We start from the raw sequence: 23,935 nt of genomic DNA on the forward strand, positions 1-23,935 counted from the left end.
CATGTTGACAACTTGGCAGAGCAGCCAAGACTGATTTGGCCTGGCTGTGACTGTCTCATCTCTCTTACCATGTAGACAACTTGGCAGAGCAGCCAAGACTGATGTGGCCTGGCTGTGACCGTCTCATCTCTCTCATCATGTTGTCAACACGGTGGAGCAGCCAAGACTGATTTGGCCTGGCTGTGACTGTCTCATCTCTCTCACCATATTAACAACTAGGCAGTGCAGCGAAGACTGATGCGGCCTGGCTTTGACTGTCTCATCACTCTCATCATGTTGTCAACACGGTGGAGCAGCCAGGACTGATTCGGCCTGGCTGTGACTTCCTTATCTCTCTCATCATGTTGTCAACACGGTGGAGCAGCCAGAACTGATTCGGCCTGGCTGTGACTGCCTCATCTCTCTCACCATGTAGACAACTTGGCAGAGCAGCCAGGACTGATTCGGCCTGGCTGTGACTGTCTCATCTCTCTCACCATATTAACAACTAGGAAGTGCAGCGAAGACTGATGCAGCCTGGCTGTGACTGTCTCATCACGCTCATCATGTTGTCAACACGGTGGAGCAGCCAGGATTGATTCCTGGCTGTGACTGCCTCATCTCTCTCACCATGTAGACAACTTTGCAGAGCAGTCAGGATTGATTCGGCCCGGCTGCGACTTCCTCACCTCTCTCATCATGTTGACAACTTGGCAGAGCAGCCAAGACTGATTTATTGGCCTGGCTGTGACTGTCTCATCTCTCTCACCATAATCATTGTCAACACAGTAGAGCTGCCAGACCTGATTAGGCCTGGCTGTGACTGCCTCATCTCTCATCTCTCTCACCATGTAGACAACTTGGCAGAGCAGCTGAGACTGATTTGGTCTGGCTGTGACTGTCTCATCTCTCTCACCATGTTGACAACTTGGCAGAGCAGCCAATACTGATTTGGCCTGTCTGTGACTGTTTCATCTCTCTCATCATGTTGTCAGCACGGTGGAGCAGCCAGGACTGTCAAACAGTTGTGTGAGCTCACCAGTTGTGTGAGCTCACTAGAGCTTGCACTTATAATAGTATAAAACTAAAATAAATATATAATATATATATATAACCGTCATCGGATGCGCATCCGATATGCCACGAGATCTTTTACCGTCAATTTCTTTACCGTCATCGGATGCGCATCCGATATGCCACGAGATCCTTCACCGTCAAATCCTTTACGTCATTGGATCGATGCCACCAGATTTTTTGTAACTTCACCATCAATTCCTCATTGGATAGATACCACCAATGTAACTTCACCGTCAATTCCTATACCGTCATCGATGCCACCAGATTTTTTGTCTTTGTAAAGGTTTCGGGGATACGACCAATGCATGCGAGCACCGTCGGCGGAACCCCAAACCGCCCTCTCGATCTATCCGTAGGCCGCGCCACTAGACTGTCAGCGCTCACGGACTCCGGACCTCCAGACTTTAGAGACCGAGCTTTTCTTTACCTTACAAATACTATATACTCGGCGCCTCACTTATATGTGTTGTTTTTTTCACATACATTGTTCTCGTGGTTTACGGAAAAGTAGGCCTAAAATGTTATAGTGTCTAAAAACAATATTCAGTTAATGGAATTACACTTTTTTCCATTACTGCTTGCTTGATATTGCCCTATCAACTTTTTCATGAATCAATTTTGAGCATTATGTTTACAACGTAGTTATTATAGCACGAAATATGAGTCTAAAATGCCAAATACTTGCAAAATCATGAAGGCCATCGCACTATTTCCTCCGTCTTCTGTCATGGTACAGGCAACTGCAATTAAGATTGTTGAAATCCCAATATCTTTCTGTCTGTGGGATGTCGAAACAATCAACCTCTGCCAGCTGCTTATCTATTCAGATTGTAAAGGCCTTGACACAACCTTAAAACTCTGAAACAACTACCCTCTGCCAGCTGGTTATCTGGTCAGTTTGGGAAGAACTTGACACAACCTAGAAATTACACCAAGGTTACCACTAATAAACTTTCGAGACGACAGGACAGCCTACGTGACAACCAAAATCTTCCAGCTGGTTATCTGTCTCAGGTTGGGAAGACATTGACACAACCTTCAAAGGGTCTTAGCTGCAGAAGACAACATTACATTTGCGTTCTACATGGGTGATACAAGACAACTGATTTGGTTGTACCATGGTAATCATCTCACAAGGACGGACAATGGAACAAACAACCTCTGCCAGCTGGTTATCTGATCTCACGAGACTGGTAGTACACAATATCTACCTGACAACTCTTTAAGTACAACTTGAGTACTACTTGGGACCACAGTCATCTTAAACGTGCCACCAAAAAGACGTCAATATCTACATAAAAATACTTTACTTGATCAATTTTTCTACTGTGTAATTTTGGAAAGAAGCCCTCAAATTCGTTGTCAGTCCTCGTTTGATTTTTTAGCCGTAGCAGCCAATAGCTGGTCTCAAATCATCCACAACAATCAACAGAACATTGGGTTTCTGGGAATGTGCGCGATCTGAAACAAATGCCAACACAACCGAGATGAAAGTGGATACAGAATTGTGACAAAGATACTGATGATAACATCACACATGCCAATGGAGTATTTAATTGTGCTGGCTCCTCAATTAGAAATTACTCGAAGAGAAATTTGTCCAAGAGACATCTCCAATAATCATATGGACAGTCTCATCAGTCAGTCGGTCCTAAGGGCATTGCTAATAAACATGGGGACAATCTCTTCCGAGTGGTAATCTGTCCAATTGACCACGACCAATTATCTGATTTATAGTAGGGGCCTATATGTAGACTAGGCCTGTGGTCTGCTGGTATGACCCATATTTGGGGTATTGTAAAAATGTTATGACAAATATATTAAAAAAACTCTTACATTAGAATATTAATTAGTGTAAGAGGTATCTATCGATAAAATCAAGATCAGACGAACGCCTGCTGACCTAGGGTCAGCTGGACCTAGGAGCTGAACGCAATGACGAGGCATCAGAATGTGCTTGTCTTCATTTGTAAGACAGTGCATGGTCGTCATCCAAGCCATACGACGGACAGAGGCAGTGCATGGTCTTCATCCAAGCCATACGACGGACAGAGGCAGTGCATGGTCTTCATCCAAGCCATACGACGGACAGAAACAGTGTATGGTCGTCATCCAAGCCATACGACGGACAGAGGCAGTGCATGGGTTGCATCGAAGCCATACGACGGAGAGAGGCAGTGCATGGTCGTCATCCAAGCCATATGACGGACAGAAACAGTGCATGGTCTTCATCCAAGCCATACGACGGACAGAAACAGTGCATGGTCTTCATCCAAGCCATACGACGGACAGAGGCAGTGCATGGTCTTCATCCAAGCCATACGACGGACAGAAACAGTGCATGGTCTTCATCGAACCCATACGACGGACAGAAACAGTGCATGGTCTTCATCCAAGCCATACGACGGACAGAGGCAGTGCATGGTCTTCATCCAAGCCATACGACGGACAGAGGCAGTGCATGGTCTTCATCCAAGCCATACGACGGACAGAGGCAGTGCATGGTCTTCATCGAAGCCATACGACGGACAGAAACAGTGCATGGTCTTCATCGAAGACATGCGACGGACAGAGGCAGTGCATGGTCTTCATCGAAGCCATACGACGGACAGAAACAGTGCATGGTCTGCATCGAGCCATGCGTCGGACTGAGGCAGTGCATGGTCTGCATCCAAGCCATACGACGGACAGAAACAGTGCATGGGTTGCATCGAAGCCATGCGACGGACAGAAACAGTGCATGGGTTGCATCCAAGCCATACGACCGACAGAGGCAGTGCACCTAATCCTTCACAGTAGCGTCCGGATAGTGTGCCATGGTTTCGAATGTGGTTATGTCAATGTCTCGTATAGCCTATAAAAATCGCCGAACCTACATCAAGAAAAGAAATACGAGACGTCGTTGTGAAATTATATATTTAATGATGAAGGCATGGTATCACATCACAAAATAAAGTAGTTAAGTTTCTTCACAATGAATTTACATGATTTCCATTTTCAACAAATCCACGGTATTCAGGTATGATGTTATACAACACGATGAGCCATTTCATAGAGGAACAGCGGAGAGATTATTTGGCGTCAGATCAAAATGCTACAATATGATGCAAGAGATCCCGGTGTAATATATGTGAGTGTTTCCCGTGTGTGAGTGTTTCCCCTCATTGTTTGGGAACGCTCAAAAATAGATTGACAAGTTTTTCTGTGTATCCCCCTATTGAAAAGTCGTGGTCTCTCTAGCTGCCTATTGTTTGGAAACACTGACACATGGGGAACAACCACAGATGTTACACCGGCACAACTAATATCCTCCGAAAATTATTGTTTACTAACAGACAGCATGGCAGCTGGCCATACGGCCGGGTCAACAAAGTGAAGTTACTGACATACGGGACACGCCGGCAAACAGTGGTCTCATCGTCCCACTGCTGGCAGAAGTGTCCCATCCGATATTTCATTCTGACGGTAAATGCTCGGATGCAGTGCTATACATCCTTGTCAAAGGGCAACAATGAAGCGAAAGCTTTTTTTACTTTTTTTACTTACTGCCAATCTCTTACCTCAAAACACTGTCTCTAACCTGGATACCAAAATTGGATTGATCAAAAACCAAACTTATTTGAAAAAATCGGCCGAGTAGCTTTTGAACAGCGGCCAAATAAGGGAAGCCACATTTACTTTGCCGAAGGTGAGGGGACTCGCTTAATCACGGGCTACATCCGCTGCTCGGCCATCCTCGCAGTGTAGGGTAAAACAAGCGATAAAGGTCGAAAAGGCCTCAAATTAGATGTTATGATATGTCAGGCCTCTTTGCATTCTGCTAGGGTCATTATATACGCTGTGACTCAAGGGGAAATGTTGAAATAATAAACTACGCTAAAATCATCACAAAACACAAGTATTATAATTATACACATTCTGTGGCTGATTTACACTTTAGCGCCATGTGATGATTCGGGCGGAGTTGTGGGCAGGCTCCCGGGCCGCAGGCACCTCTGCAATGGGTGCATATCTATGTTGAGAGATGTTTTGACAGCTTCCAAATTTTGTACTTTGCTCGAGGTTTTGTTTGCCTCTCCAAAGCAATGGAATATACAGGGTGTTCCCATTATTTAGGCCCGCGGCGTTACTTTGGATAATCAGTTCTAACTTGTTTTATTGATTCGAGCCAGTCACCCTTACAAACGGATAGTTTTAGATTACGATTCCCAGAATTATAGGCCAACAAATTTCAATCGATTTGATTCAGATGTGAAATCATAGCGGCCAAACTGGGTAGGTTTCACCATGGCAATCTGGTGGAAACGCAGCCAAGATATGCGGGATTATGTACACAACCATATAATGGTCAGGCAATAGAACAATGAACAGTTTGGTGAAGCTGGCAAGAGTTCATTTGGAAAACACCATGTCAGGAGAAAATAAAGACACTTTGTGACAACACAATACAAATTATATTACATGTGCATAAGATGAAGTTGTTATTGGTGAGTTGCAGACTGATTAGAGCACTTTGGTTGACTAAACTACACATGTATTACCACAGGAAATAAGACTGGTCTTCAATTCATTTATATCATCATATGCAGCTAAGATCACCAACATCCCAGAAAGCAAAATTTATGGGCCCCATATGGCTAATGTATGGGCAAGTGTGGGCAGCCATACGAGTACCCATGTGGGCAATTAATGTGGGTCCCAAGTGGGTGTAAGGGGTAAAAATATGGTGTGAACCTTGATGTCTTCATTGGCAAACCACCACTAGCACCTTGTGAAAAGATTTAGGATCTGATGTTTCTGTGATGTTTTATGCCCATGGTTTTGCATTCTGAAACACCTAAATTCATTTTGAGTCTAGTAACCATGCAGAATCAGTCAATTAACTAACACTTCTTTCGAACCTTTTTGGTTAGTATTATCCTAATCTTTATTTTCATTAATTGATTTTGAGCATAATAATTACAACGTAATTAATATAACATATAGTTGACCTGAACAATCACTGAATCAGCCAAGGTTGCCCATGTGATATCACATGTGGGCCCCATCTGCCCACATCAGCCCACTTCGTCCCCATATGAAACCCACATGCAAAATGTGCCTGTATTTGCCGTGCATTGGCTGATTTTATGCGTCGGAACCGTCAATTGTCAATGTGCTTACTTAGGAACACCCCCCCCCCTGTATTTAGATGAACGTTGAATTGCAACAGGTCTTATGGAATGGTTAGTTCGTCCGTTTACAAGGAGATTATATCTGTGGAGCCTTTGGGTTCATCCGCCAAGAGTTGAGCTTACATTGTTAGGATTGTGATGGACGGTCCCTTGGAAGCGAGAGCTCTGCTCCGCCCCGGTGTGATAGGAATCTCAGATCCCTGGAGAGAAAGTCAGGAGAACAAACCATTTGTGCTGTTTTCAAGCAAGGTCTTCGGTCGAGAGCAATGCAGACCGAACTCTCCAGGCTGCCAGGGGTCTACATTTTCCTCCCACATATTCGACTTGAACTACAAAATATTCGAATATCGGGCATTCTGTCGGGTCCTGATTCCATAGTTTTAGAGACATCCTACATGTCAAACCTACTTCCCAGGCCAGCTGGAAACTACTGCTATACTCACTCATTCATGATAGACAACATCTTTACTGTACAATCTGTTAGGTGCCGTCCCTGCCTATACACAAGGTGGACACCTACGTCTCATTTAAAGGGCGCATTCAGAACGATATGACTTTCCTATTACTTCCCGAGTAAGCATGTCTTTGACCCTCCACCTCCGCTCGATATGGAAAGAGTTACTCATGACATATCAGTCGTCTGAACAGTTGCCATGGTAACTAGTGCTGTTGGGCATGCGCAGATTCGACTGATACATTAATGGATTGGATTGTTGTGTGAAGGAAAGCAAGAGGGGAGACGACAGGCCTAAACCGTATCGAATTTGTCATCAATTACCACGTGCATATCATGTTTGATTTGGATTATCGGTTTATAAATGAAAATGGCATTATTATTCCTCCTGCCCTATAGCCTAAATTGTCGTTGTAAAATGTCGTTTGCTGTTCGATTTCAAATTTGACAGTCACTGTACCCAAAAATATACTCTTCTGGTGTGAAAAGGGGCTGAGTGCTTAAGGATCCATCCCTTGGATTGTGATTGTAGCAAAAACTACCAAGGCAATTTTTCTGAAACTCGCATGGATGCCACCATTGCCCAAAAGATTAATTATGGTGAAACAATTAATTGATATTGACCTAATTTCTTTTGTCTTGCTTCAAACCCAAAAACGAAGGGTAAATAGTAGACTGACATTCCAGAAGAATCGCCATGACAAACTCCTCAAGATGGTGAAATAAATATTTATTTCGATTCGGAAAGAGCCCAAAATGTCCTGAAACCATAATTGATTTGGCAGCTTTGCCTCAAAATTCTGTCCTCCTGGATTTATTCAGCCAAGTCAATCATGACATAAGCCAATTGTCAGTAATTGTTAATCCCTTATTATGAGTGCTATTGACAAGTTTACCTTGTTCATGACCTCAACCACTTCTTCTGAGGGGTGCAAGCAGTGAAGCAAGTGATGCTCAATCTGTTTCACAATGACCACCTGTTCCCCTTGACTGTCCCAAAGTGGTACAGTCAAATACCTTTACAATGAAATAGATCCCTAAACATTGCTAATCAGCAGATCAATTGTCGCAGCAGAGTGATTTTACTCAATAACGTCAGAATTGCAGAATATGAAGTTTTAATAATGCTTTTCGCAATCTTGGGGGGTTTGTGACGGCGATTCTTGTGGAATGTCAGTCTAAATAAAGCTTCTACTATTTACCCTTCGTTTTTGGGTTTGAAGCAAGACAAAGGAAATTAATTAGGTCAATTCCAATTAATGTTTTGGGCCAAGGTGTCACCCATGCGAGTTTCAGAAAAAACGCCCGGGTAGTTTTTGCTACAATCACAATTCAAGGGTTGGATCCTTAGCACTCAGCTCCTTTTGAAATACAAATAATAGATAAATAGTTTGTAGAAACGAGAGGACTTTCTGGTGCAGCCGAGTCCAAAATGTATCGCCCATTAAACTACATTATGTGATTCAGGTTTTTGATACTCCTACCTCCTATACAATAATAATATATGAAATATCGAGAGGCGGAGTACATTGAAAACCACTGGCATGACTGATGCCAGGATGATTAAACTAAAGGCCAACTAAAATTTCACGCCAGAGCACGCGTCTTCACAAGGGTACTCGGACCAGAAAGTTCCCTGTAACTATAGCTACCACATATAGAAATATGTTGCCTTTTTATAGCGCAATTTCAAAAATGTATAACAGTTCTATACATATGTAATATCACATTCACTTGGTCAATGATGGAAATGATGGTTAAAATCTATACACGCTCAAGAACTAAACGATATCAGAACACAACATTAACTACCCGGGCCAAGTTGATTTCCACCTCAGCTTGACCAGAGAAGACTGTACATCTGTGAGTATGGGGGTATGAAATGTACAGTGATGCAGATCAACTGATAGGAAATCAACTCAGTCCAGGTTTTGACCCGCTTTAGTTTTCTCTAAGATCTGTGCAGACCTTAGCCGTTGATTGTACCACCAATTTGAACAATAGCCAAATACTGAAAAACCATCGGTTGTCCATCATGCTGTGTACCGAGGTTTATCATACCTCAGTCGTCGCGAGTTCCTCTTCCGGCAATTGAATTATGGGAATTTTGCGAATGGTACTTGGTGAGCGTTCTCTGAAGCTTGCAGCGGGCTCCAGCACCGGTTCACTGCGCAAGACAGGGTTGACATCCCCGTGTGGAGAGTCCCAATCCTTCACAAGGCTGATATATTCCTCCTCGATGCTATCCTGAGGCGACAGGCGCCGCGAGCTAGCAACACTGCTGTCACTGCCCAAACTCGCGCTGCGCATCTCAGGCACAAGTTTGTTTCTACGATATTCATATAGCTCCATTGGTTCTGTGTGTTTGCGCTGCAGCCGGGGCCTGAGCCGCGGGGAGCGGGCTCGCACAGCTAAAGTATGTTTTTGGCCGATACTTGCGTCCGGTCGAAGAAATTCGTTGAATATTGCATCTGTCTTCTCATCGATACTGAAATCCCTCGATAGCTGGCGCTGTCTCTCTCGACTCTGTGATTTGAAAAAACGACTGAAGACGGACATCTTACTTGGCGCAGAGTTCTCATCGAAGCTATCCCCCGAAGGTAGTTCTGACCTGTCACTCTCCGGTTCATTGATGCTCTCATAGATTTGAACAATCTGCCTCTCCCGGCTGTATTCCCGCCGTTTCTTTGAAGCCGTCCGGCCAGTTCTCCCGTTTTTGAACCTTTTGGCGGGAGAGTCGATCCCCATAGCAATAACAGAACAACCCTCCATTGGAGATTTATCCGTGGAGTGGCCATCCTCGTCCTCGTTCTCAACACTCTCCTGGTCATCCAATGCAAAGTGGATTTGTTTCTTTGAAAGTTTAGGTGCTTGGCCGGCGGTTGACTCGAGAGACTTGTAGCCGCTATCTGCCTTCATCTGCTGCAGCTTGTGGGTTTGACTATCACCAGTGCTGTCTGTGTTGTCAGTGGTCGACTCGAATGACGTGGTTGTGTCTACAGGCCGACTGGTGTCCGAGACATCACCGTCCGTGTCCATCGTCTCGACACTGTCGAAGCTGTTTTCAGCACTTGCCTTACACGTCACATCGATCTTCTTCAAACGTTTAGACAATATACTCTTATAAGTCTGTCGTCTGTTTTCATAATTGGGATGCAAAAGATGCTCTATCTTACTTCCGATTTGTTCACCAACCAGCAATAACTCATTGTCCATGTACACCACTGGTTCAGTATTCGATTCGAATGACGTAGTATGTGACGTCATGCCCTGTTCGTGGTCAGGTGACTGGTCAGGTGATGTGGCATCGTCCATGCGAATGGTATCACTGAACTCCTCAGATTCTTCCTCCTCGAAAGTCGCCCTGAGATTCCAAAGATCACGATATTTCTGTGCGCCATTCAGTGTTTCCGTGTCATCGGTGGTGCCGTCTATACTCGTCATACTGGTGAGAGAGTCCACTATAATCTCATCCAACATCTCCGCGGCTGCGTCAGAATTGATTTCCTCCAAACTTCCCGTGTCATTATACCGAACCTTGGAGCGAAAGTTTGGAGAGCCACCACCCTCAGATACCACATCGTAATCTGCATTGTAAAATGGTCCTTTGTGAAATTGTTGGAAGTTTAATGAGTCGTAGTCATTGCCGTGAAGGTCGCCTTCATAACTCTTCACCCGCCTTGATATCACGTCCTTGTCTAAGGGACTCACAGTCTCCATGCTGTGGGAGTGTCTATTGACGTTGACAGGGCGCACATCCAAGTGAGTAGGAGGACTCGGCTTGCGTTGCCGCTCGTCCATAGAAGACCGTGATCTGCTCTTACTGATTTTACTAACTTTACTAGCTCTACTGTCTATACTGCTGTTGCTATTCGACGTGTAATGTATCTCTGCGCGAACTTCTGTCTTTGTCGATTTCAGCACCGGTGAAGGAGTCTCCTGCAAGTCCTTATCTATAGGTAGCATAGGCGTCGTCTGGTCCACGTGGACATCATAGTATCCATCATGCAAGGAGGGGTCATCAGTTAAGGCCCGGGTGTAGACACGGTCTCCTCGGTCGATTGGCAGGGTACCGGGCATGCCCACCGAAAGCTGCCTGATGAGCTGGGCGCCGCCAGGGGGTCGCTCGATCTTTAACTTCTTTAGATGATGGTAATCTCCCTCGGCGTAACGACTGAAAGAGACATTGCAACATTTAGAAGAGAAAAGGTTGTTTCGTGACAACTGCAGCTGCAAGACACAATCACCATGGATACGAGGAACTGGCGCGTACTAGTCAAATGTCGATCTTAAACCATTATCAAGTGAAAGCTTCGATGCCTTCAGATTAGTGACTAATCATGTCCTCATCAGCCCTCTGTATTATAGGTAGGCATGATGTTTTCCTCATCTCAACAGATTTATCTTCAATAATCAGTAATTTTTGGGGGGCATTTTTACCAGAATTCCAATTTCTATATTTCAATTTCTCATTACAAATAACCCATTATTGTTCATTCTGGCAGTCACAGGTGAGATATAAGAACAGACTATGAGAACAGAACAACAGATTAACTCTCTCTCATGTGCCATTTTGATCAGTCCTCGGGGACCCCACACAACATAAGATCTGCTGTCTATAAATCAGACTCCAGTCTCTTCCGTTATTTCTCCTCACCACCTGCTTGCCCCTGGTGGTGATTACCAGATCTCATCAACTATCGAGGAAAAGGCAATACATGAATCAACGTCCCAATGCAATGAGGACATGTGACAGCCATTATATCTCAACATAGATGTTCTATGTTGGCTCCCGAGTGACTTTTTATTTTGAACTGATCAGCCTCCGAGGAGTGCCCCCCCCCCCCCGCCCCAATCATATGTACTCCAGATTTGTGATGATCATCATAATTTAAGTAAACTTGGGCTGACTTTCTGGATGATCTACAGTTACCGTAACGGGAAGGAAAGCCGTCTATTAGGTATTTCTTTATAGGATATTTCTTTCATATCTTTCTTTCATTGATAGGTCGCTATCATTTGGATTCTCTGGACCATCGACATCATAGGAATTGAAAAAAGACTTTCAAAGTCTCCAAAGTGATTGTGGACACATGGCCTTGACCCATTGACCTTGGCTCTTTCGACCTTGACCTTCACTTACATGGAACTTTTCCGTCGTGTCGATCTTTTCCTCGGGTCTGCCGCATCAAAGCTGTGTAGACATTGATACTATTAATACAATTATCAGTACCAGAATGCAGGTTTTGAGAGCTACATGAACGGTCTTTAAGATGGCCTTATTGAGAGGGCACTTTCGCTCTCTTAATCGTTGCGCCAGGTTGCTGGTTCATTAGCAACACTTCAGAGTACGTGTTCATCAGTTGGCCATTCACGCTGGCCTTCCATACTATATATTCCATACGGTACATGCAGTTGGGCTATAGTCTGCTTACCCTTGGTTGTTTATCACAAGCCGAGAGATTTCACCACTTGCGCATTTCACCACTTGCGTGTTCTCAGCACCAGTGGTGAAAGGACCGAGATTATTATTCAACTGAACATTGGGACTAAGTCTCTTGAAAACCAAGCAGACAGATCACAGCGCCCATGCGCAGCAACGACATGTAATATTTCATTGGCATGCTCAAATAACTGTTGTGCACGACATGATGACAGCAACATGCTATGGCAACCACAGCGTATAAATCCACAGGAATTAGGTGAATGATATCTTCGAAAGAGTTGGGCAAGAATTGGTCGGTAAATGATTAGTTGTTTCACACACCTCATTCACATACTTCATTTTTTTCCTTTAGCATAAATTCTCAAAATCAAAAATATATACAATGTACTCGTCTTTCAAAACACTATGACACAGATTTCTACTCATTAGGGCACTTTATCTGTCAGATGCCTAACGGGAGCGGCAAAGAAATTAACACCAATTAGACTATACGAAAAATCTGATCTATACCATTCGCTGCTAATGACTTTTTTTGGTCTCACTTAATCCATCACACTGAGCCGAGACATTGGTAACAAGTCAGAAACCGTCTTGGGTGGAAATGACAAGCCGTTTAATTTGATTAATGGATTCTACTTCTTCCCACAGCAGATGAGATATTGTGATCACATCAGGCCATCTTATCTTATGATTCAGAACAAGATCTGCTCTCGACCACTCGTGTATCTTGTGCCGTGAGACAGATGGAGTAAAGGTGTGGGCGATGATGTTTTGATCAGATTGCTGCCCCAATAAGACCAAACCGACATTTCATCACGGTACCCTTTCAAACTACATGTATTTCCTTTGTTACGGCCTGAATATTGTAAAGGAAAATACGATGGCTGAAAGATTCATCAGAAAGGTTGTCTAAAACGTGCTCTGCTGACGCCAGAAATTAATGTGCCTCACAAACAGTGTGTTGAGAGTGTCAACAAAATAAACAGTTTAAACACATGATAGACTACAACAAGAAGAAGAAAAGGAAGGGCAACACTCCAAACTGCTACCGCACTGCACACTTGCCAACAACAATAACAAGAGAACGCACAGGGTCATCATACCACAAGATCACATAAGGGGGGATAGACGCAGGGATCGGTCGTTAAATACATTAACAGGATTCATATTTGGCACTTGGATCAGTTATCAAGTATGATGGAAACATATCATCGCCTTGGAAGAAAACATCAAATTGAATCAAATAAATCCGTTCAGCAAATCCGATTGTGTTTTTTGCTAAAATGACTTGATGTCTTTAATCTTGTCATTTTGAACAACCAGTGCCAGCACTCTGCTTGTTCGCCACTGAAGTCACTGGGCAGCCAATACAACATGAAATCATAAAGATGCTTGGAGGTAGAAGTTAATATTAACGGGTTTATTCCACAAATATGATACGCTTCAGCAGGAAGTATTTGGTTCAAGTCGTTGCAGATGTCTACCACGCGGTATTGGTTATGCATAACTGATTGCTTGGAGAATCTAATTTCCAATTACACTAATCTCAAATATCAGTTCTTGGCTCCAATGATTCCAATTTCTCAAGTTAGTTAAAGTATACTGACGGCTAATAGCAGTTTGAACGCACCTCTTTCCTTTCTTGAAGTAGACCGAGAAGTGGTCTCCGGGCAGATCGAGCAAGGGTCTCTCGGTCTCCACGTGGAAGGATACTCGCCTTCCTTGACTTGAGCGCTCACTGGGGCATGCTGGCTCCGCCTCGGGTTCCCCCTGCTGCTGGTAGCTACACAAAGATGGCACATCAATGGAAGGTTCGCCTGAAAGAGACCATCAAATAGTTAGGGAACGGAATAATGAAATGTTTCGTCTTTGCCACTTTGAGGGTTAAGCAGTCGGAGTACTTTCATGTTTCACCGACCCATGAAAGACCCGAAACAAAGATGATTCTCTACGCCAATTTTTTCAACAGTCAGTCAGTTCAAAATTTTGAAAAATTTTCAAAGTCAAAAAAGTTTTTGGACTGATGATATTGGTGATGTTGGTTCATTTTGAGCGAAAATTTTTTTGTAATAGGAGTGAGTTGAGTGGCTGGGATCGTGCTGGGTGCCTAACTGTAGGTCCTCCAGCCTGTTACGTCCATCAAATACTTCCGTTTAAATGGGAGCCGACACGACTCTCCCACTCCATGTGGTGTCACCTTTGTGGTGATGCACGATACAAACTGGCTCAAGTGAAGGTCAGGTATTCATGCAATCTCTGACATAATTTACGTCACACCGACCAACAACATGGTAAAAAAAGGATGGTTTTTTTTAGTTTACTTAACTTGGCGGAGCTTCATCTACTTACTCGAGACAGAAATAGAAAGTAGATGGTAGTTTCTTTACGACTCGAAGGGTTTTATCTTATCTTTTATCATAACTTGATATAATCGGTTTTATCCAAATTTGAGATCACATGTACGTCATCAGTACGTGTATGATGCACGTTGATAACAGACGTTAAGCGTGGAACGCAGATTGGACAACCTAGCATTTCTGTTCGAGTTCTTCATGGGCTAAGAGGAACATTTACCAATATCTTGCGCATTTTCTTTCTGTCACTACTGACATAGATATCCCGTAAGGTACTAATGGATTCTCGATATATGATGCACAAAGTACACTAGAAACAGTACATTAGTAAAGCCACTTTCCAAATGGACATCTTATAATCAAACCTGGTCAAGGGTCACGCTCAGGGCACCTTTTCAGACACACCTTTGATATATGGAGCGAATCTTTTTGCTCCTGAAACTGTGATAATTAAGTATTGTATGTAACGTGGATCATACCATGTCTCCATTATGTAGCATGAATCATGCACCGTGGGCGACAAGACTGTGATGTAAACAGGATAGCATTTAAATCATGCATTACTTTTGTCATGCATCTTAGATTACGCTTTCTGCCTCCAGACCCTGGCTTAGCCAACAGTTCTATCATAGAAAAAGCTGCTTGTAGTGAAAAAGTTGAGTAAATTTTGAATTATTTCTAGCAAGCAGATTTGCTAAAGTTGAAATGCTCACACGTGTGAAGCCCCCGTGAAATCTGTAGATAGTCCTTAAAAACATTCAATAAATTACCCAAACAACTTTTTCAAGGAGGAGTTGTTTGTGAATATAAATCATAGGTAGTTTTACAGCTGCTCGTTTTGTTTCTACCGGGGAATCTGCAATCCCGCCTCCGTGGCATTTCTCCAATCGCACACGGACTTGGGACGAGGTTGGTATTTTCATTAGCATGACTGCAGACGACGGTCCATCATTCCCCCATCTCCCCCACCAAAGCTTTGACATGGCCAGGCCCTCGGGGTTTAGCAAGACATTGAGAGTCTGTCGGGACCTCGAATCCATACTCATTGGTTGAACCATTCACATCATCTCACCTTTAAGTGACTCCTGATAGCGTTTAACGTGCAAGTCGATGTTGTCTTCTTCTTCATGATCACATCTGTCGCTGGCTCTGAAAAGGGACACTGAACCAATAAGGTATACACCGACCTAGTAGAACAGGAAACATGGCAGCATGCGGGAAAGCAGTCTCTATGCAGCCACTTCATCTCCGGCCTAATGACAGTGTAATCAATGCATGTCTTGAAGGACGAATGATGTCACAAATGTCAGGTGATTACGGTGGATTCATTCTCTAAAAATCACGAGAGAAGGAGCGGAACGTATATGGATGAGTAGGAATCCATGTCAAACTTTCATAAAATCACAAAGATTTATTTGATGAAAAACTAACCCTTGCAAATGTGTACAAGGCTATTATAGGCCGAAACTATCATGTTCTTCATTTTTGTGCTGTGGATTGTTCGCAAATTGATTCCAAACATGCTCGAAATCTTCGCAGTTTAGAAAAAAACCTTACCACTTACTTTTGGGCCATCAGAAGACCTCTCCTCATTTGAGAACAGGTTCTGCACCTCAGACCCCGAGTCAATGCTTTCACACTCTAACACTTACTCCTGATCACTAGACGACCTCTCCTCATTTGAGAACAGGTTCTGCACCTCAGACCCCGAGTCAATGCTTTCACACTCTAACACTTACTCCTGATCACTAGACGACCTCTCCTCATTTGAGAACAGGTTATGCAACTCAGACACCGAGTCAGTGCTTTCAAACTCTAACACTTACTCCTGATCACTAGACGACCTCTCCTCATTTGAGGACAGACTCTACATCTCAGACACCGAGTCAATGCTTACATACTTTAGCACTTACTCCTGATCACTTGACGACCTCTCCTCAGTTGAGAACAGGTTCTGTACCTCAGACACCGAGTCAGTGCTTTCAAACTCTAACACTTACTCCTGACCACTGGACGACCTCTCCTCATTTGAGGACAGACTCTACACCTCAGACACCGAGTCAATGCTTACATACTTTAGCACTTACTCCTGACCACTGGACGACCTCTCCTCAGTTGAGAACAGACTCTACACCTCAGACACCAACTCAATGCTTTTCAATTTTAACACTTACTCCTGATCACTAGACGACCTCTCCTCATTTGAGAACAGGTTCTGCACCTCAGACACCGAGTCAATGCTTTCATATTTCTTAATTGGTCTGTAAGCTCTGTCTGGAGACGACCGTGTGCACACAACCGGTTGTCTGAAAAGAGAACAGGCATTTTCATAGAGAGACAATAAAATGCACCATTGAAATAGCCAGCATTTCATCTTGTAATCGATGGATGACACCTCTGATAAAAGCATGTCAGCTCATAATTAATCCACGTGGTGGTGGGGGGGGGGGGGGGATGTACGCCATATTCAGAACTGGCTGAAAGGCGGTGTGTCGATAGATAGATGATATACATATGTGTCTATTTATGTGTCACCTCCTCATGTGAACCAGCCTATGTGAGACACCATACATAAATACATTTTAGAACTTGTATATTAGGCCATGTCGCCCTGGTTGGGATATGGTTCACCTCAATCCTAAAATTATTGTACAGGGACACACTCATATTGGAGACGGGAGTAGGCCGATTACAGTCACAACCGTTATATTGTTGATGTTTCAATCGGGAGTAGCCCTACATATAAAGCCACAGCCATTGACAAGACTCGACGTCCCAGATGGCCAATAGAATTAGCTGGTAGTGGTCTTAATCTCTGCTTGAGAAAAAAAATAGGTGTTTTGTGACATGGCTCGTTCGACCTTGGTTCTGGTCTGAATGCCCCAGCTGATGAAATGTCACAATATTTGCCATGGCCATCAAGACTAACTTGATGTTGACGGAGAAATGTTGCCCAGTTGATGGTGACAACGATCTGTAGGTGTTCCAGGTTTTATGACCGTATTTTGCTGGTGCAATGTGCCGGCATTTGTATCTGTAATAGAGAATACTTCGCAGACCTACACTCCGAGCTGTAGGCTTACCAATGACCACCACCAACATCAAAGTAATTTTTATATAGCTGAGTTTGTCTGAAAGTGGAATGCAGCACTGCTATTTAGTAGCATCGAGAGAGACAAGAAACCTGATTCGTCTTGTGTGAGGACATGCTATTTGTAGACATGCTTTCTGTTGATACCCTCGACCTCAATAGACATTTCTGCGCGGATACATCCAATGGAAAACTTACCACATTCAGTGAATCCGCACCACAAAATGTCATGCTTGCCACAGGTGTCTATTTCATTTTCACTTTGTATAAGGCATGTACACGAGCATTGTACACAGCTGCACCCTGCTTCCAGGTTCGATTTCCAAAAGCGCGAAAACACATATTTGTGGACAATGAAGTTCAATAAATTCTGATTCAACGAGACACAAGTAGACATCACCACAAACGCAATGGTACCTCTTGTACGAATATTGGTTATGCCATCGCCGAGAAATCGGCTCTACAAAAAATAGCCTGCACAGATTTAACAGATCACTTACCCACGTGAGTCAATAAATTTATGCTTAATGACTCAGCACCATATCGAAATACTAGGCCTAGTCGCCACACATATCTCCGAACAATCACCAGTTCTATCTTTAGCGGGCCTGTGGTGACAGCATTACTCATACCAGGCCTTTATCCTTACCTAGCAACAGCTATTTCTGTCGATCCATTTATTTCTATCTCTTAACAATCACTGTACTTCTGCCTTAGAGGGTATATGATGGCAGCATCACTGATTTGATGAGTCATGACGTTAAACAGGAAAACATTTTTACGAATAAAAGTAAGTTTTCAATTAAAATTTTCTTTCACTTCCGCCGGTATCCACCCTAAACGGGCATTGTTTAATGGGTATGTTGCTACATTCATTGTCTGAATTCGGTTGAATGACGCGTGTCAATATCCACTAAAAAGTGATGAGAAAATTGTCCATAACGATAGTTGAAAAGGCTAGCCACGTTTGTTTATATAACAGAAGCTAAGGGAACAAGATCTGGATGTTTCTTCACTTTACCAAACTCAAATTCACAATTACATGAACCCTTTTGCACTTTCTTGAGGTTTCGCAATTGCTATACCTTGACTGACGACTATATCTCGACCCCAGTTGCTTCCACATACTCCTTTCGTTCCCCAAAGATACAGAAACCGGACACAGAAACGAGGGTGATCTGTTATCTGATTATGCATGGCATTCAGCAGCTTAAGGCAGTCATAGTTTGACGTCAGATGCTGCGAGCTTGCCTTGTACTGGTTTATATTTAGATGACCATCTCCGCTGACGCACACGATCCCGGGAATCTGTAGTGTTGTGGCATTAAGAGATGAGACTTGTTATATCATGTTGACTAATACCTCCTTTTCTGCTTAGGTGACTGTCATATTGAGACCAAGATCAAGAATAACAAGAACAATAATAAACAATGTAAACAAAGCCTTCAAAAGACTTAAAGTCTCCAAAGTGAACCAAATATATACTGCGGTGCGAGGCTTTTTTCGTAAAAAAAACCCTATCAGCTTTATGAGGGAAGACTCCACTTGATCAACACCATTAGGGAATACCTCAACGAGGGACAGCAAATGCTTTTCTATCACACTGGTCATTATCATAGTGCGTTGACATGTTATGAAATGCGATTGCATACGATCTGCCAGCGCTGGCGTCAGATGTTGTTTTGGTGAACAATGACTTATGACAGCTACTGGTCGCACCTCTTAAAGAATCACCTTGGGGCGGGTCGCTACAGCATCAATCCTAGGCAAGGTGATTTCAAACTTAGTCGCGCCACTGGTATAATCAATAGGCCTACCCATGACCCGCTACCAACAGTGTATACATACGGGCGAGCCTACCCACGACCCGCCATCATCGCCACCAACAGCGAAATACGGGCGAGCATACCCATGACCCGCCATCATCGCCACCAACAGTGTAGACATACGGGCGAGCCTACTCATGACCCGCCATCATCGCCACCAACAGTGTAGACATACGGGCGAGCCTACTCATGACCCGCCATCATCGCCACCAACAGTGTAGACATACGGGCGAGCCTACTCATGACCCGCCATCATCGCCACCAACAGTGTAGACATACGGGCGAGCCTACTCATGACCCGCCATCATCGCCACCAACAGTGTAGACATACGGGCGAGCCTACCCACGACCCGCCATCATCGCCACCAACAGTGTAGACATACGGGCGAGCCTACTCACGACCCGCCATCATCGCCACCAACAGTGTAGACATACGGGCGAGCCTACTCATGACCCGCCATCATCGCCACCAACAGTGTAGACATACGGGCGAGCCTACTCATGACCCGCCATCATCGCCACCAACAGTGTAGACATACGGGCGAGCCTACTCATGACCCGCCATCATCGCCACCAACAGTGTAGACATACGGGCGAGCCTACTCATGACCCGCCATCATCGCCACCAACAGTGTAGACATACGGGCGAGCCTACCCACGACCCGCCATCATCGCCACCAACAGCGAAATACGGGCGAGCCTACTCATGACCCGCCATCATCGCCACCAACAGTGTAGACATACGGGCGAGCCTACCCCGCCATAATGCTGACATCATCGGCGCCTTTTTGCCCCTATGTTTTCACATCAAATAAAGAAACTAGATGCATTTGGCTATCTGCCGGTGGTAATGGCACCTCAGTGCAACCTCAACGTGCTCATGATGTGACGATAGCAAATCTCACGGGTGCGTCGGAAATCCGAAATATTGCCGACATCATCGGCGCCAACAACTATTTCTTTTGGCCCTGCCGGAGTCTTTCAAAACAATTGACTGATTGACTCTGACCCTGCTGACCTCGATTTTTAAAAACTTTGAAAAAGATGCCATTTAAACGTTAAATCAACTGCAAAGATAATCTTTTATATCGCCGAGGTATATAAATACGATATGTTGAGAAAAATCTGTACAACTATCGAAATATACGATTACTTGGAACTATTTCGGACAATCACTTTGCCACATGCGCGACGTTGTCACAATTGCTGCGCGCTCGTTTGCATACCGCATATAAAGAGGCGAATAAAATCTCCATGAAGCATGAAAGCCTTGACGGTTGAGCGCTAAGAGTGTCTGACAGTGGATCGGCTGGTCACGGGTTCGACTCCCGGTGAATCTGTCAGAGTTTTCTCTTTTTTTCTCCTTCCTTATCTTGTTATCTAATCATCGATGTACAGATGTGGAAATTTTCATTATTATCATTATCATACCCGGCACCCAAACTTTTCAAACTGCAGCACATACTGATTCCGGGCGTTCGAGTGCTACCGAGGATGGTTCGAATTGGTAGCTGGTATTTTCAAGGATACTTTGAGGCAAAAAAGTATTAGTGTCGGACCGTGACTTTTCCAATCAGAATTAGTCAAAGGGTATCCTGAGCTTCAGGCTTTTTATACTCTTCGTCATATCGAGAGGCGGAGGATATTGAAAACCACTGGTGCCTGGATGGTTAAAGGGGAGCAAATCGGCAGCATATACTGATTCCGGGCGTTCGAGTCTCTATTTTCCTGAGATTCAGAATGAGGAGGCAAGATCGATGATTATCAGAACAGCCCCTTCTGCCCTGCTTGACAACCATAGTTCATCTTTATTAACAAAATCGAGCATGGTAAAACGCTGTCCGATCCTGGACGCCCTCGATAAACAGAGTTCACCTGGCTTATTGAGTATGAGGGCAATGCAAGAAGGCTCGACTTACTCGAAGAAGCTTGTGTACTCAGGATATTGGGTATAGACCAGAAACATTCAATGATAGAAAAACTTTTCTAGATCAGAATAGTATTATACGGGATATTTTGGAGTTCATATCAACTATATCAAGTTCGGGGGTGGTTGAATCAATGCAAGTGCACTCTCAATATTGGTCGGTCTTGAGAATAATGTCGGTTTGGCTCAGACTTAAAATCCATCTACCAATCCACAATGCCCAAATCGATAACTCATCCAGCTAACAAATCATTAGAGTTCAAAGTGGAACCTCCGTTAATCTATGGATTAAGCGAGACATTTACACTTTTCAATTCCCTCATGTGAAGAAGATGTATCACTAACGTTCAAGATAAGGCCAGATAAACTGTGGAGAAATCGGGACTCATATTTAAACTTGGGGGGGGGGGGGTTAGGGTAGAGCTGAATGAGAAGATCTATATCGAACACTGAATAATGTAAATAGAAGCACAAAGGATCTAAATTATTTTAACAAGCTTGGCGTTGTATCATCAAGAGGTGGCTGAGGCAACTGACTCTGTCGATAGGGTTTACTTGCTCGGTCAACATAGAGAAGGCTCATATCCAAAGTGTTGTTTCCGATAGTGTTCGACTTACCTTTTAAGCACCTTTTTTCTCTTGAAGCAATATTTACAAAACAGTATCACAGATATGACGAGAACGAGTCCACCCACTACACCGGCGATGAGGACGACGATAGTGATCAGCGGTTGGAGGTGGGCTGGGGGTTGGTCATCAGGGCGCTGAAATGAGACAACAGAAAGAAGTAATAAGCATTTTATTCACAAAATACACATTTACTCAGTGCTTTCTCGCTTCAAAAAGAAAGGTACCGACACCGTAGAATCCATTCTGAGAAGTTGTTGCCAGGAAATCTGAGAGATAACCTCAGTTTGAGTACCAAATGCTTGGATTCAAGCAGGGAGGATGGCGTCTTTACCGTTGACTAAAACTAAGCAAACATTGTCTTGGAGACGCCTATTTCCTGGTCGGTCAGTGCTGTTATCCCCCTATATGCATGAAATAAGTCGATGGTATCAAAGCGATCAAGTCGAAGCTTGATCTCGCTAAGAAAAAGGTACGCGCCCTGCGCCACGTGGAGATATTGCTCAGTGGCGACAAATTCCATTCTTTAATGTGTGGCGTATTCGGGGATGAATTAAGAGGTCCAATCCATAGACGAGAGACTGTGAGAGACGGTGCTCGTCTAAACAAATCACCGTCAGTGGTTTTGACGTGTATGACCTTTTCCGATGTTATTGCTTGCTTGAATCAATTCTATGGGCACACTATGATTGAATAGTCGTTGCAGTGTCGCTGACTGATCCCAGTAATTCTGAATTGGATGGAGTTGAGGAATAAACAGATTCGTAGGCGTACTTCGATTAAGTCATGGGGAAATACAGGTGGCAGTCAAAAACTAGAAAAATGACTGTCTAAAAGACAATATCTAATCTCATATCTTCATTTGGCAGATCATCGTCAATTTAACGGATGGACCAACTAGACTGTAATCGCTTTATCAGGTTGGCAAAAGGTTTGGCGACAATCCATTTCTTTAAAGGCAGGGATTCGCTGCCGGGTGGACACATATGACCCATCCAGAGAGCCTAGGCCTACTAGGTGCATGATAACATAATACACAGTTAATGCACTATGAGAACGTGCACCTTTATGGTTAAGATTGAGAGCATCTTGTTGGGAACACTCGACAATAAAAGACTCAAGGATTCACAGAGAAGGACATTAGCTGGTAATATTTATCAGAGTCTTTGATGTCAACCAGGGTTTTTCTTTGCGTGTCACTGGGACTAGGCACTCGCACACCTTTCTTCTATCATCTGCAATTGAGTTGACCACAGCCAGTCCAATACGTCGATCACACGGGTTGGAGACGACCATCAACATGACCACACACACGCTTACCATGAACTTTTCTATCCATTGGACATTTTCGATATATTCCTTTTCTCGAGCGTCTAGCATTTCCTTACTATCCATATCCTTTGTTTATATCACAAACATCAAAGAGTCTATCCACTTGAAATCAACAGAGATCGCGTGGCGTGTACTCGGACAGGCTAGCAGTGAACGGTCGACTGTTTTAAGCGGACTGGGTGAGCTGATACCCAGACTCGGTTGTTTACCTCCTGCCAGGATTGCCCCAGACTCTCACCATCTGACGTCTCACATAAGTAAGTCATTATATAATCCATAGATAATAAGACACTGAGCGATATGGTGACAATAAAAAACTGACGTAACCTGAGTGGGAGGGGGCGTACGCGTATCGTACCATTCAAGACCGCAAATCGCCCAGTCCTTGTTGACGAAACACGTTCTGGATCAGATCACTTGAAAACGGGCCTGTTGCCGACATCGCTGCCATAATCTGAATGAATGAGAGATGGTGCAAAGGTAACCAGGCAGCGTACTGTTCCCCTCCCGATGTCATGGTTTGTTGTACCTCCGATCTGATCTATCTCTGTCGTTGCTAATGCCGCTGCTATTGGATTCCTACGAAACAGGCTGTGTGGCCGCCCCGTTTTGTTAGCGTGTATGCGCGAGCCAAGTCAGAGAGTGAGC

General features: G+C 44.0%; 1 protein-coding gene across 1 annotated transcript in view; it reads right to left on the reverse strand.

Annotated features, from left to right (window-relative positions):
* Positions 1-7,334: 7,334 nt before the first annotated feature.
* LOC135486846 (uncharacterized) overlaps positions 7,335-23,935 on the reverse strand; it is a 29,200-nt gene continuing 12,599 nt past the window's right edge. The window contains exons 3-9 of the mRNA XM_064769949.1: positions 21,947-22,092; positions 16,659-16,790; positions 16,137-16,202; positions 15,557-15,633; positions 13,761-13,947; positions 11,828-11,878; positions 7,335-10,858 (exon numbers count right to left, since the gene is read on the reverse strand). Of these exons, the coding sequence (XP_064626019.1) occupies positions 8,740-10,858; positions 11,828-11,878; positions 13,761-13,947; positions 15,557-15,633; positions 16,137-16,202; positions 16,659-16,790; positions 21,947-22,092 (2,778 nt within the window). The 3' untranslated portion in view covers positions 7,335-8,739. The remainder of the gene's footprint in view (positions 10,859-11,827; positions 11,879-13,760; positions 13,948-15,556; positions 15,634-16,136; positions 16,203-16,658; positions 16,791-21,946; positions 22,093-23,935) is intronic.

Source organism: Lineus longissimus, chromosome 4 (genome assembly GCF_910592395.1).
Source record: "Lineus longissimus chromosome 4, tnLinLong1.2, whole genome shotgun sequence".
Lineage (NCBI taxonomy): Eukaryota > Metazoa > Nemertea > Pilidiophora > Heteronemertea > Lineidae > Lineus > Lineus longissimus.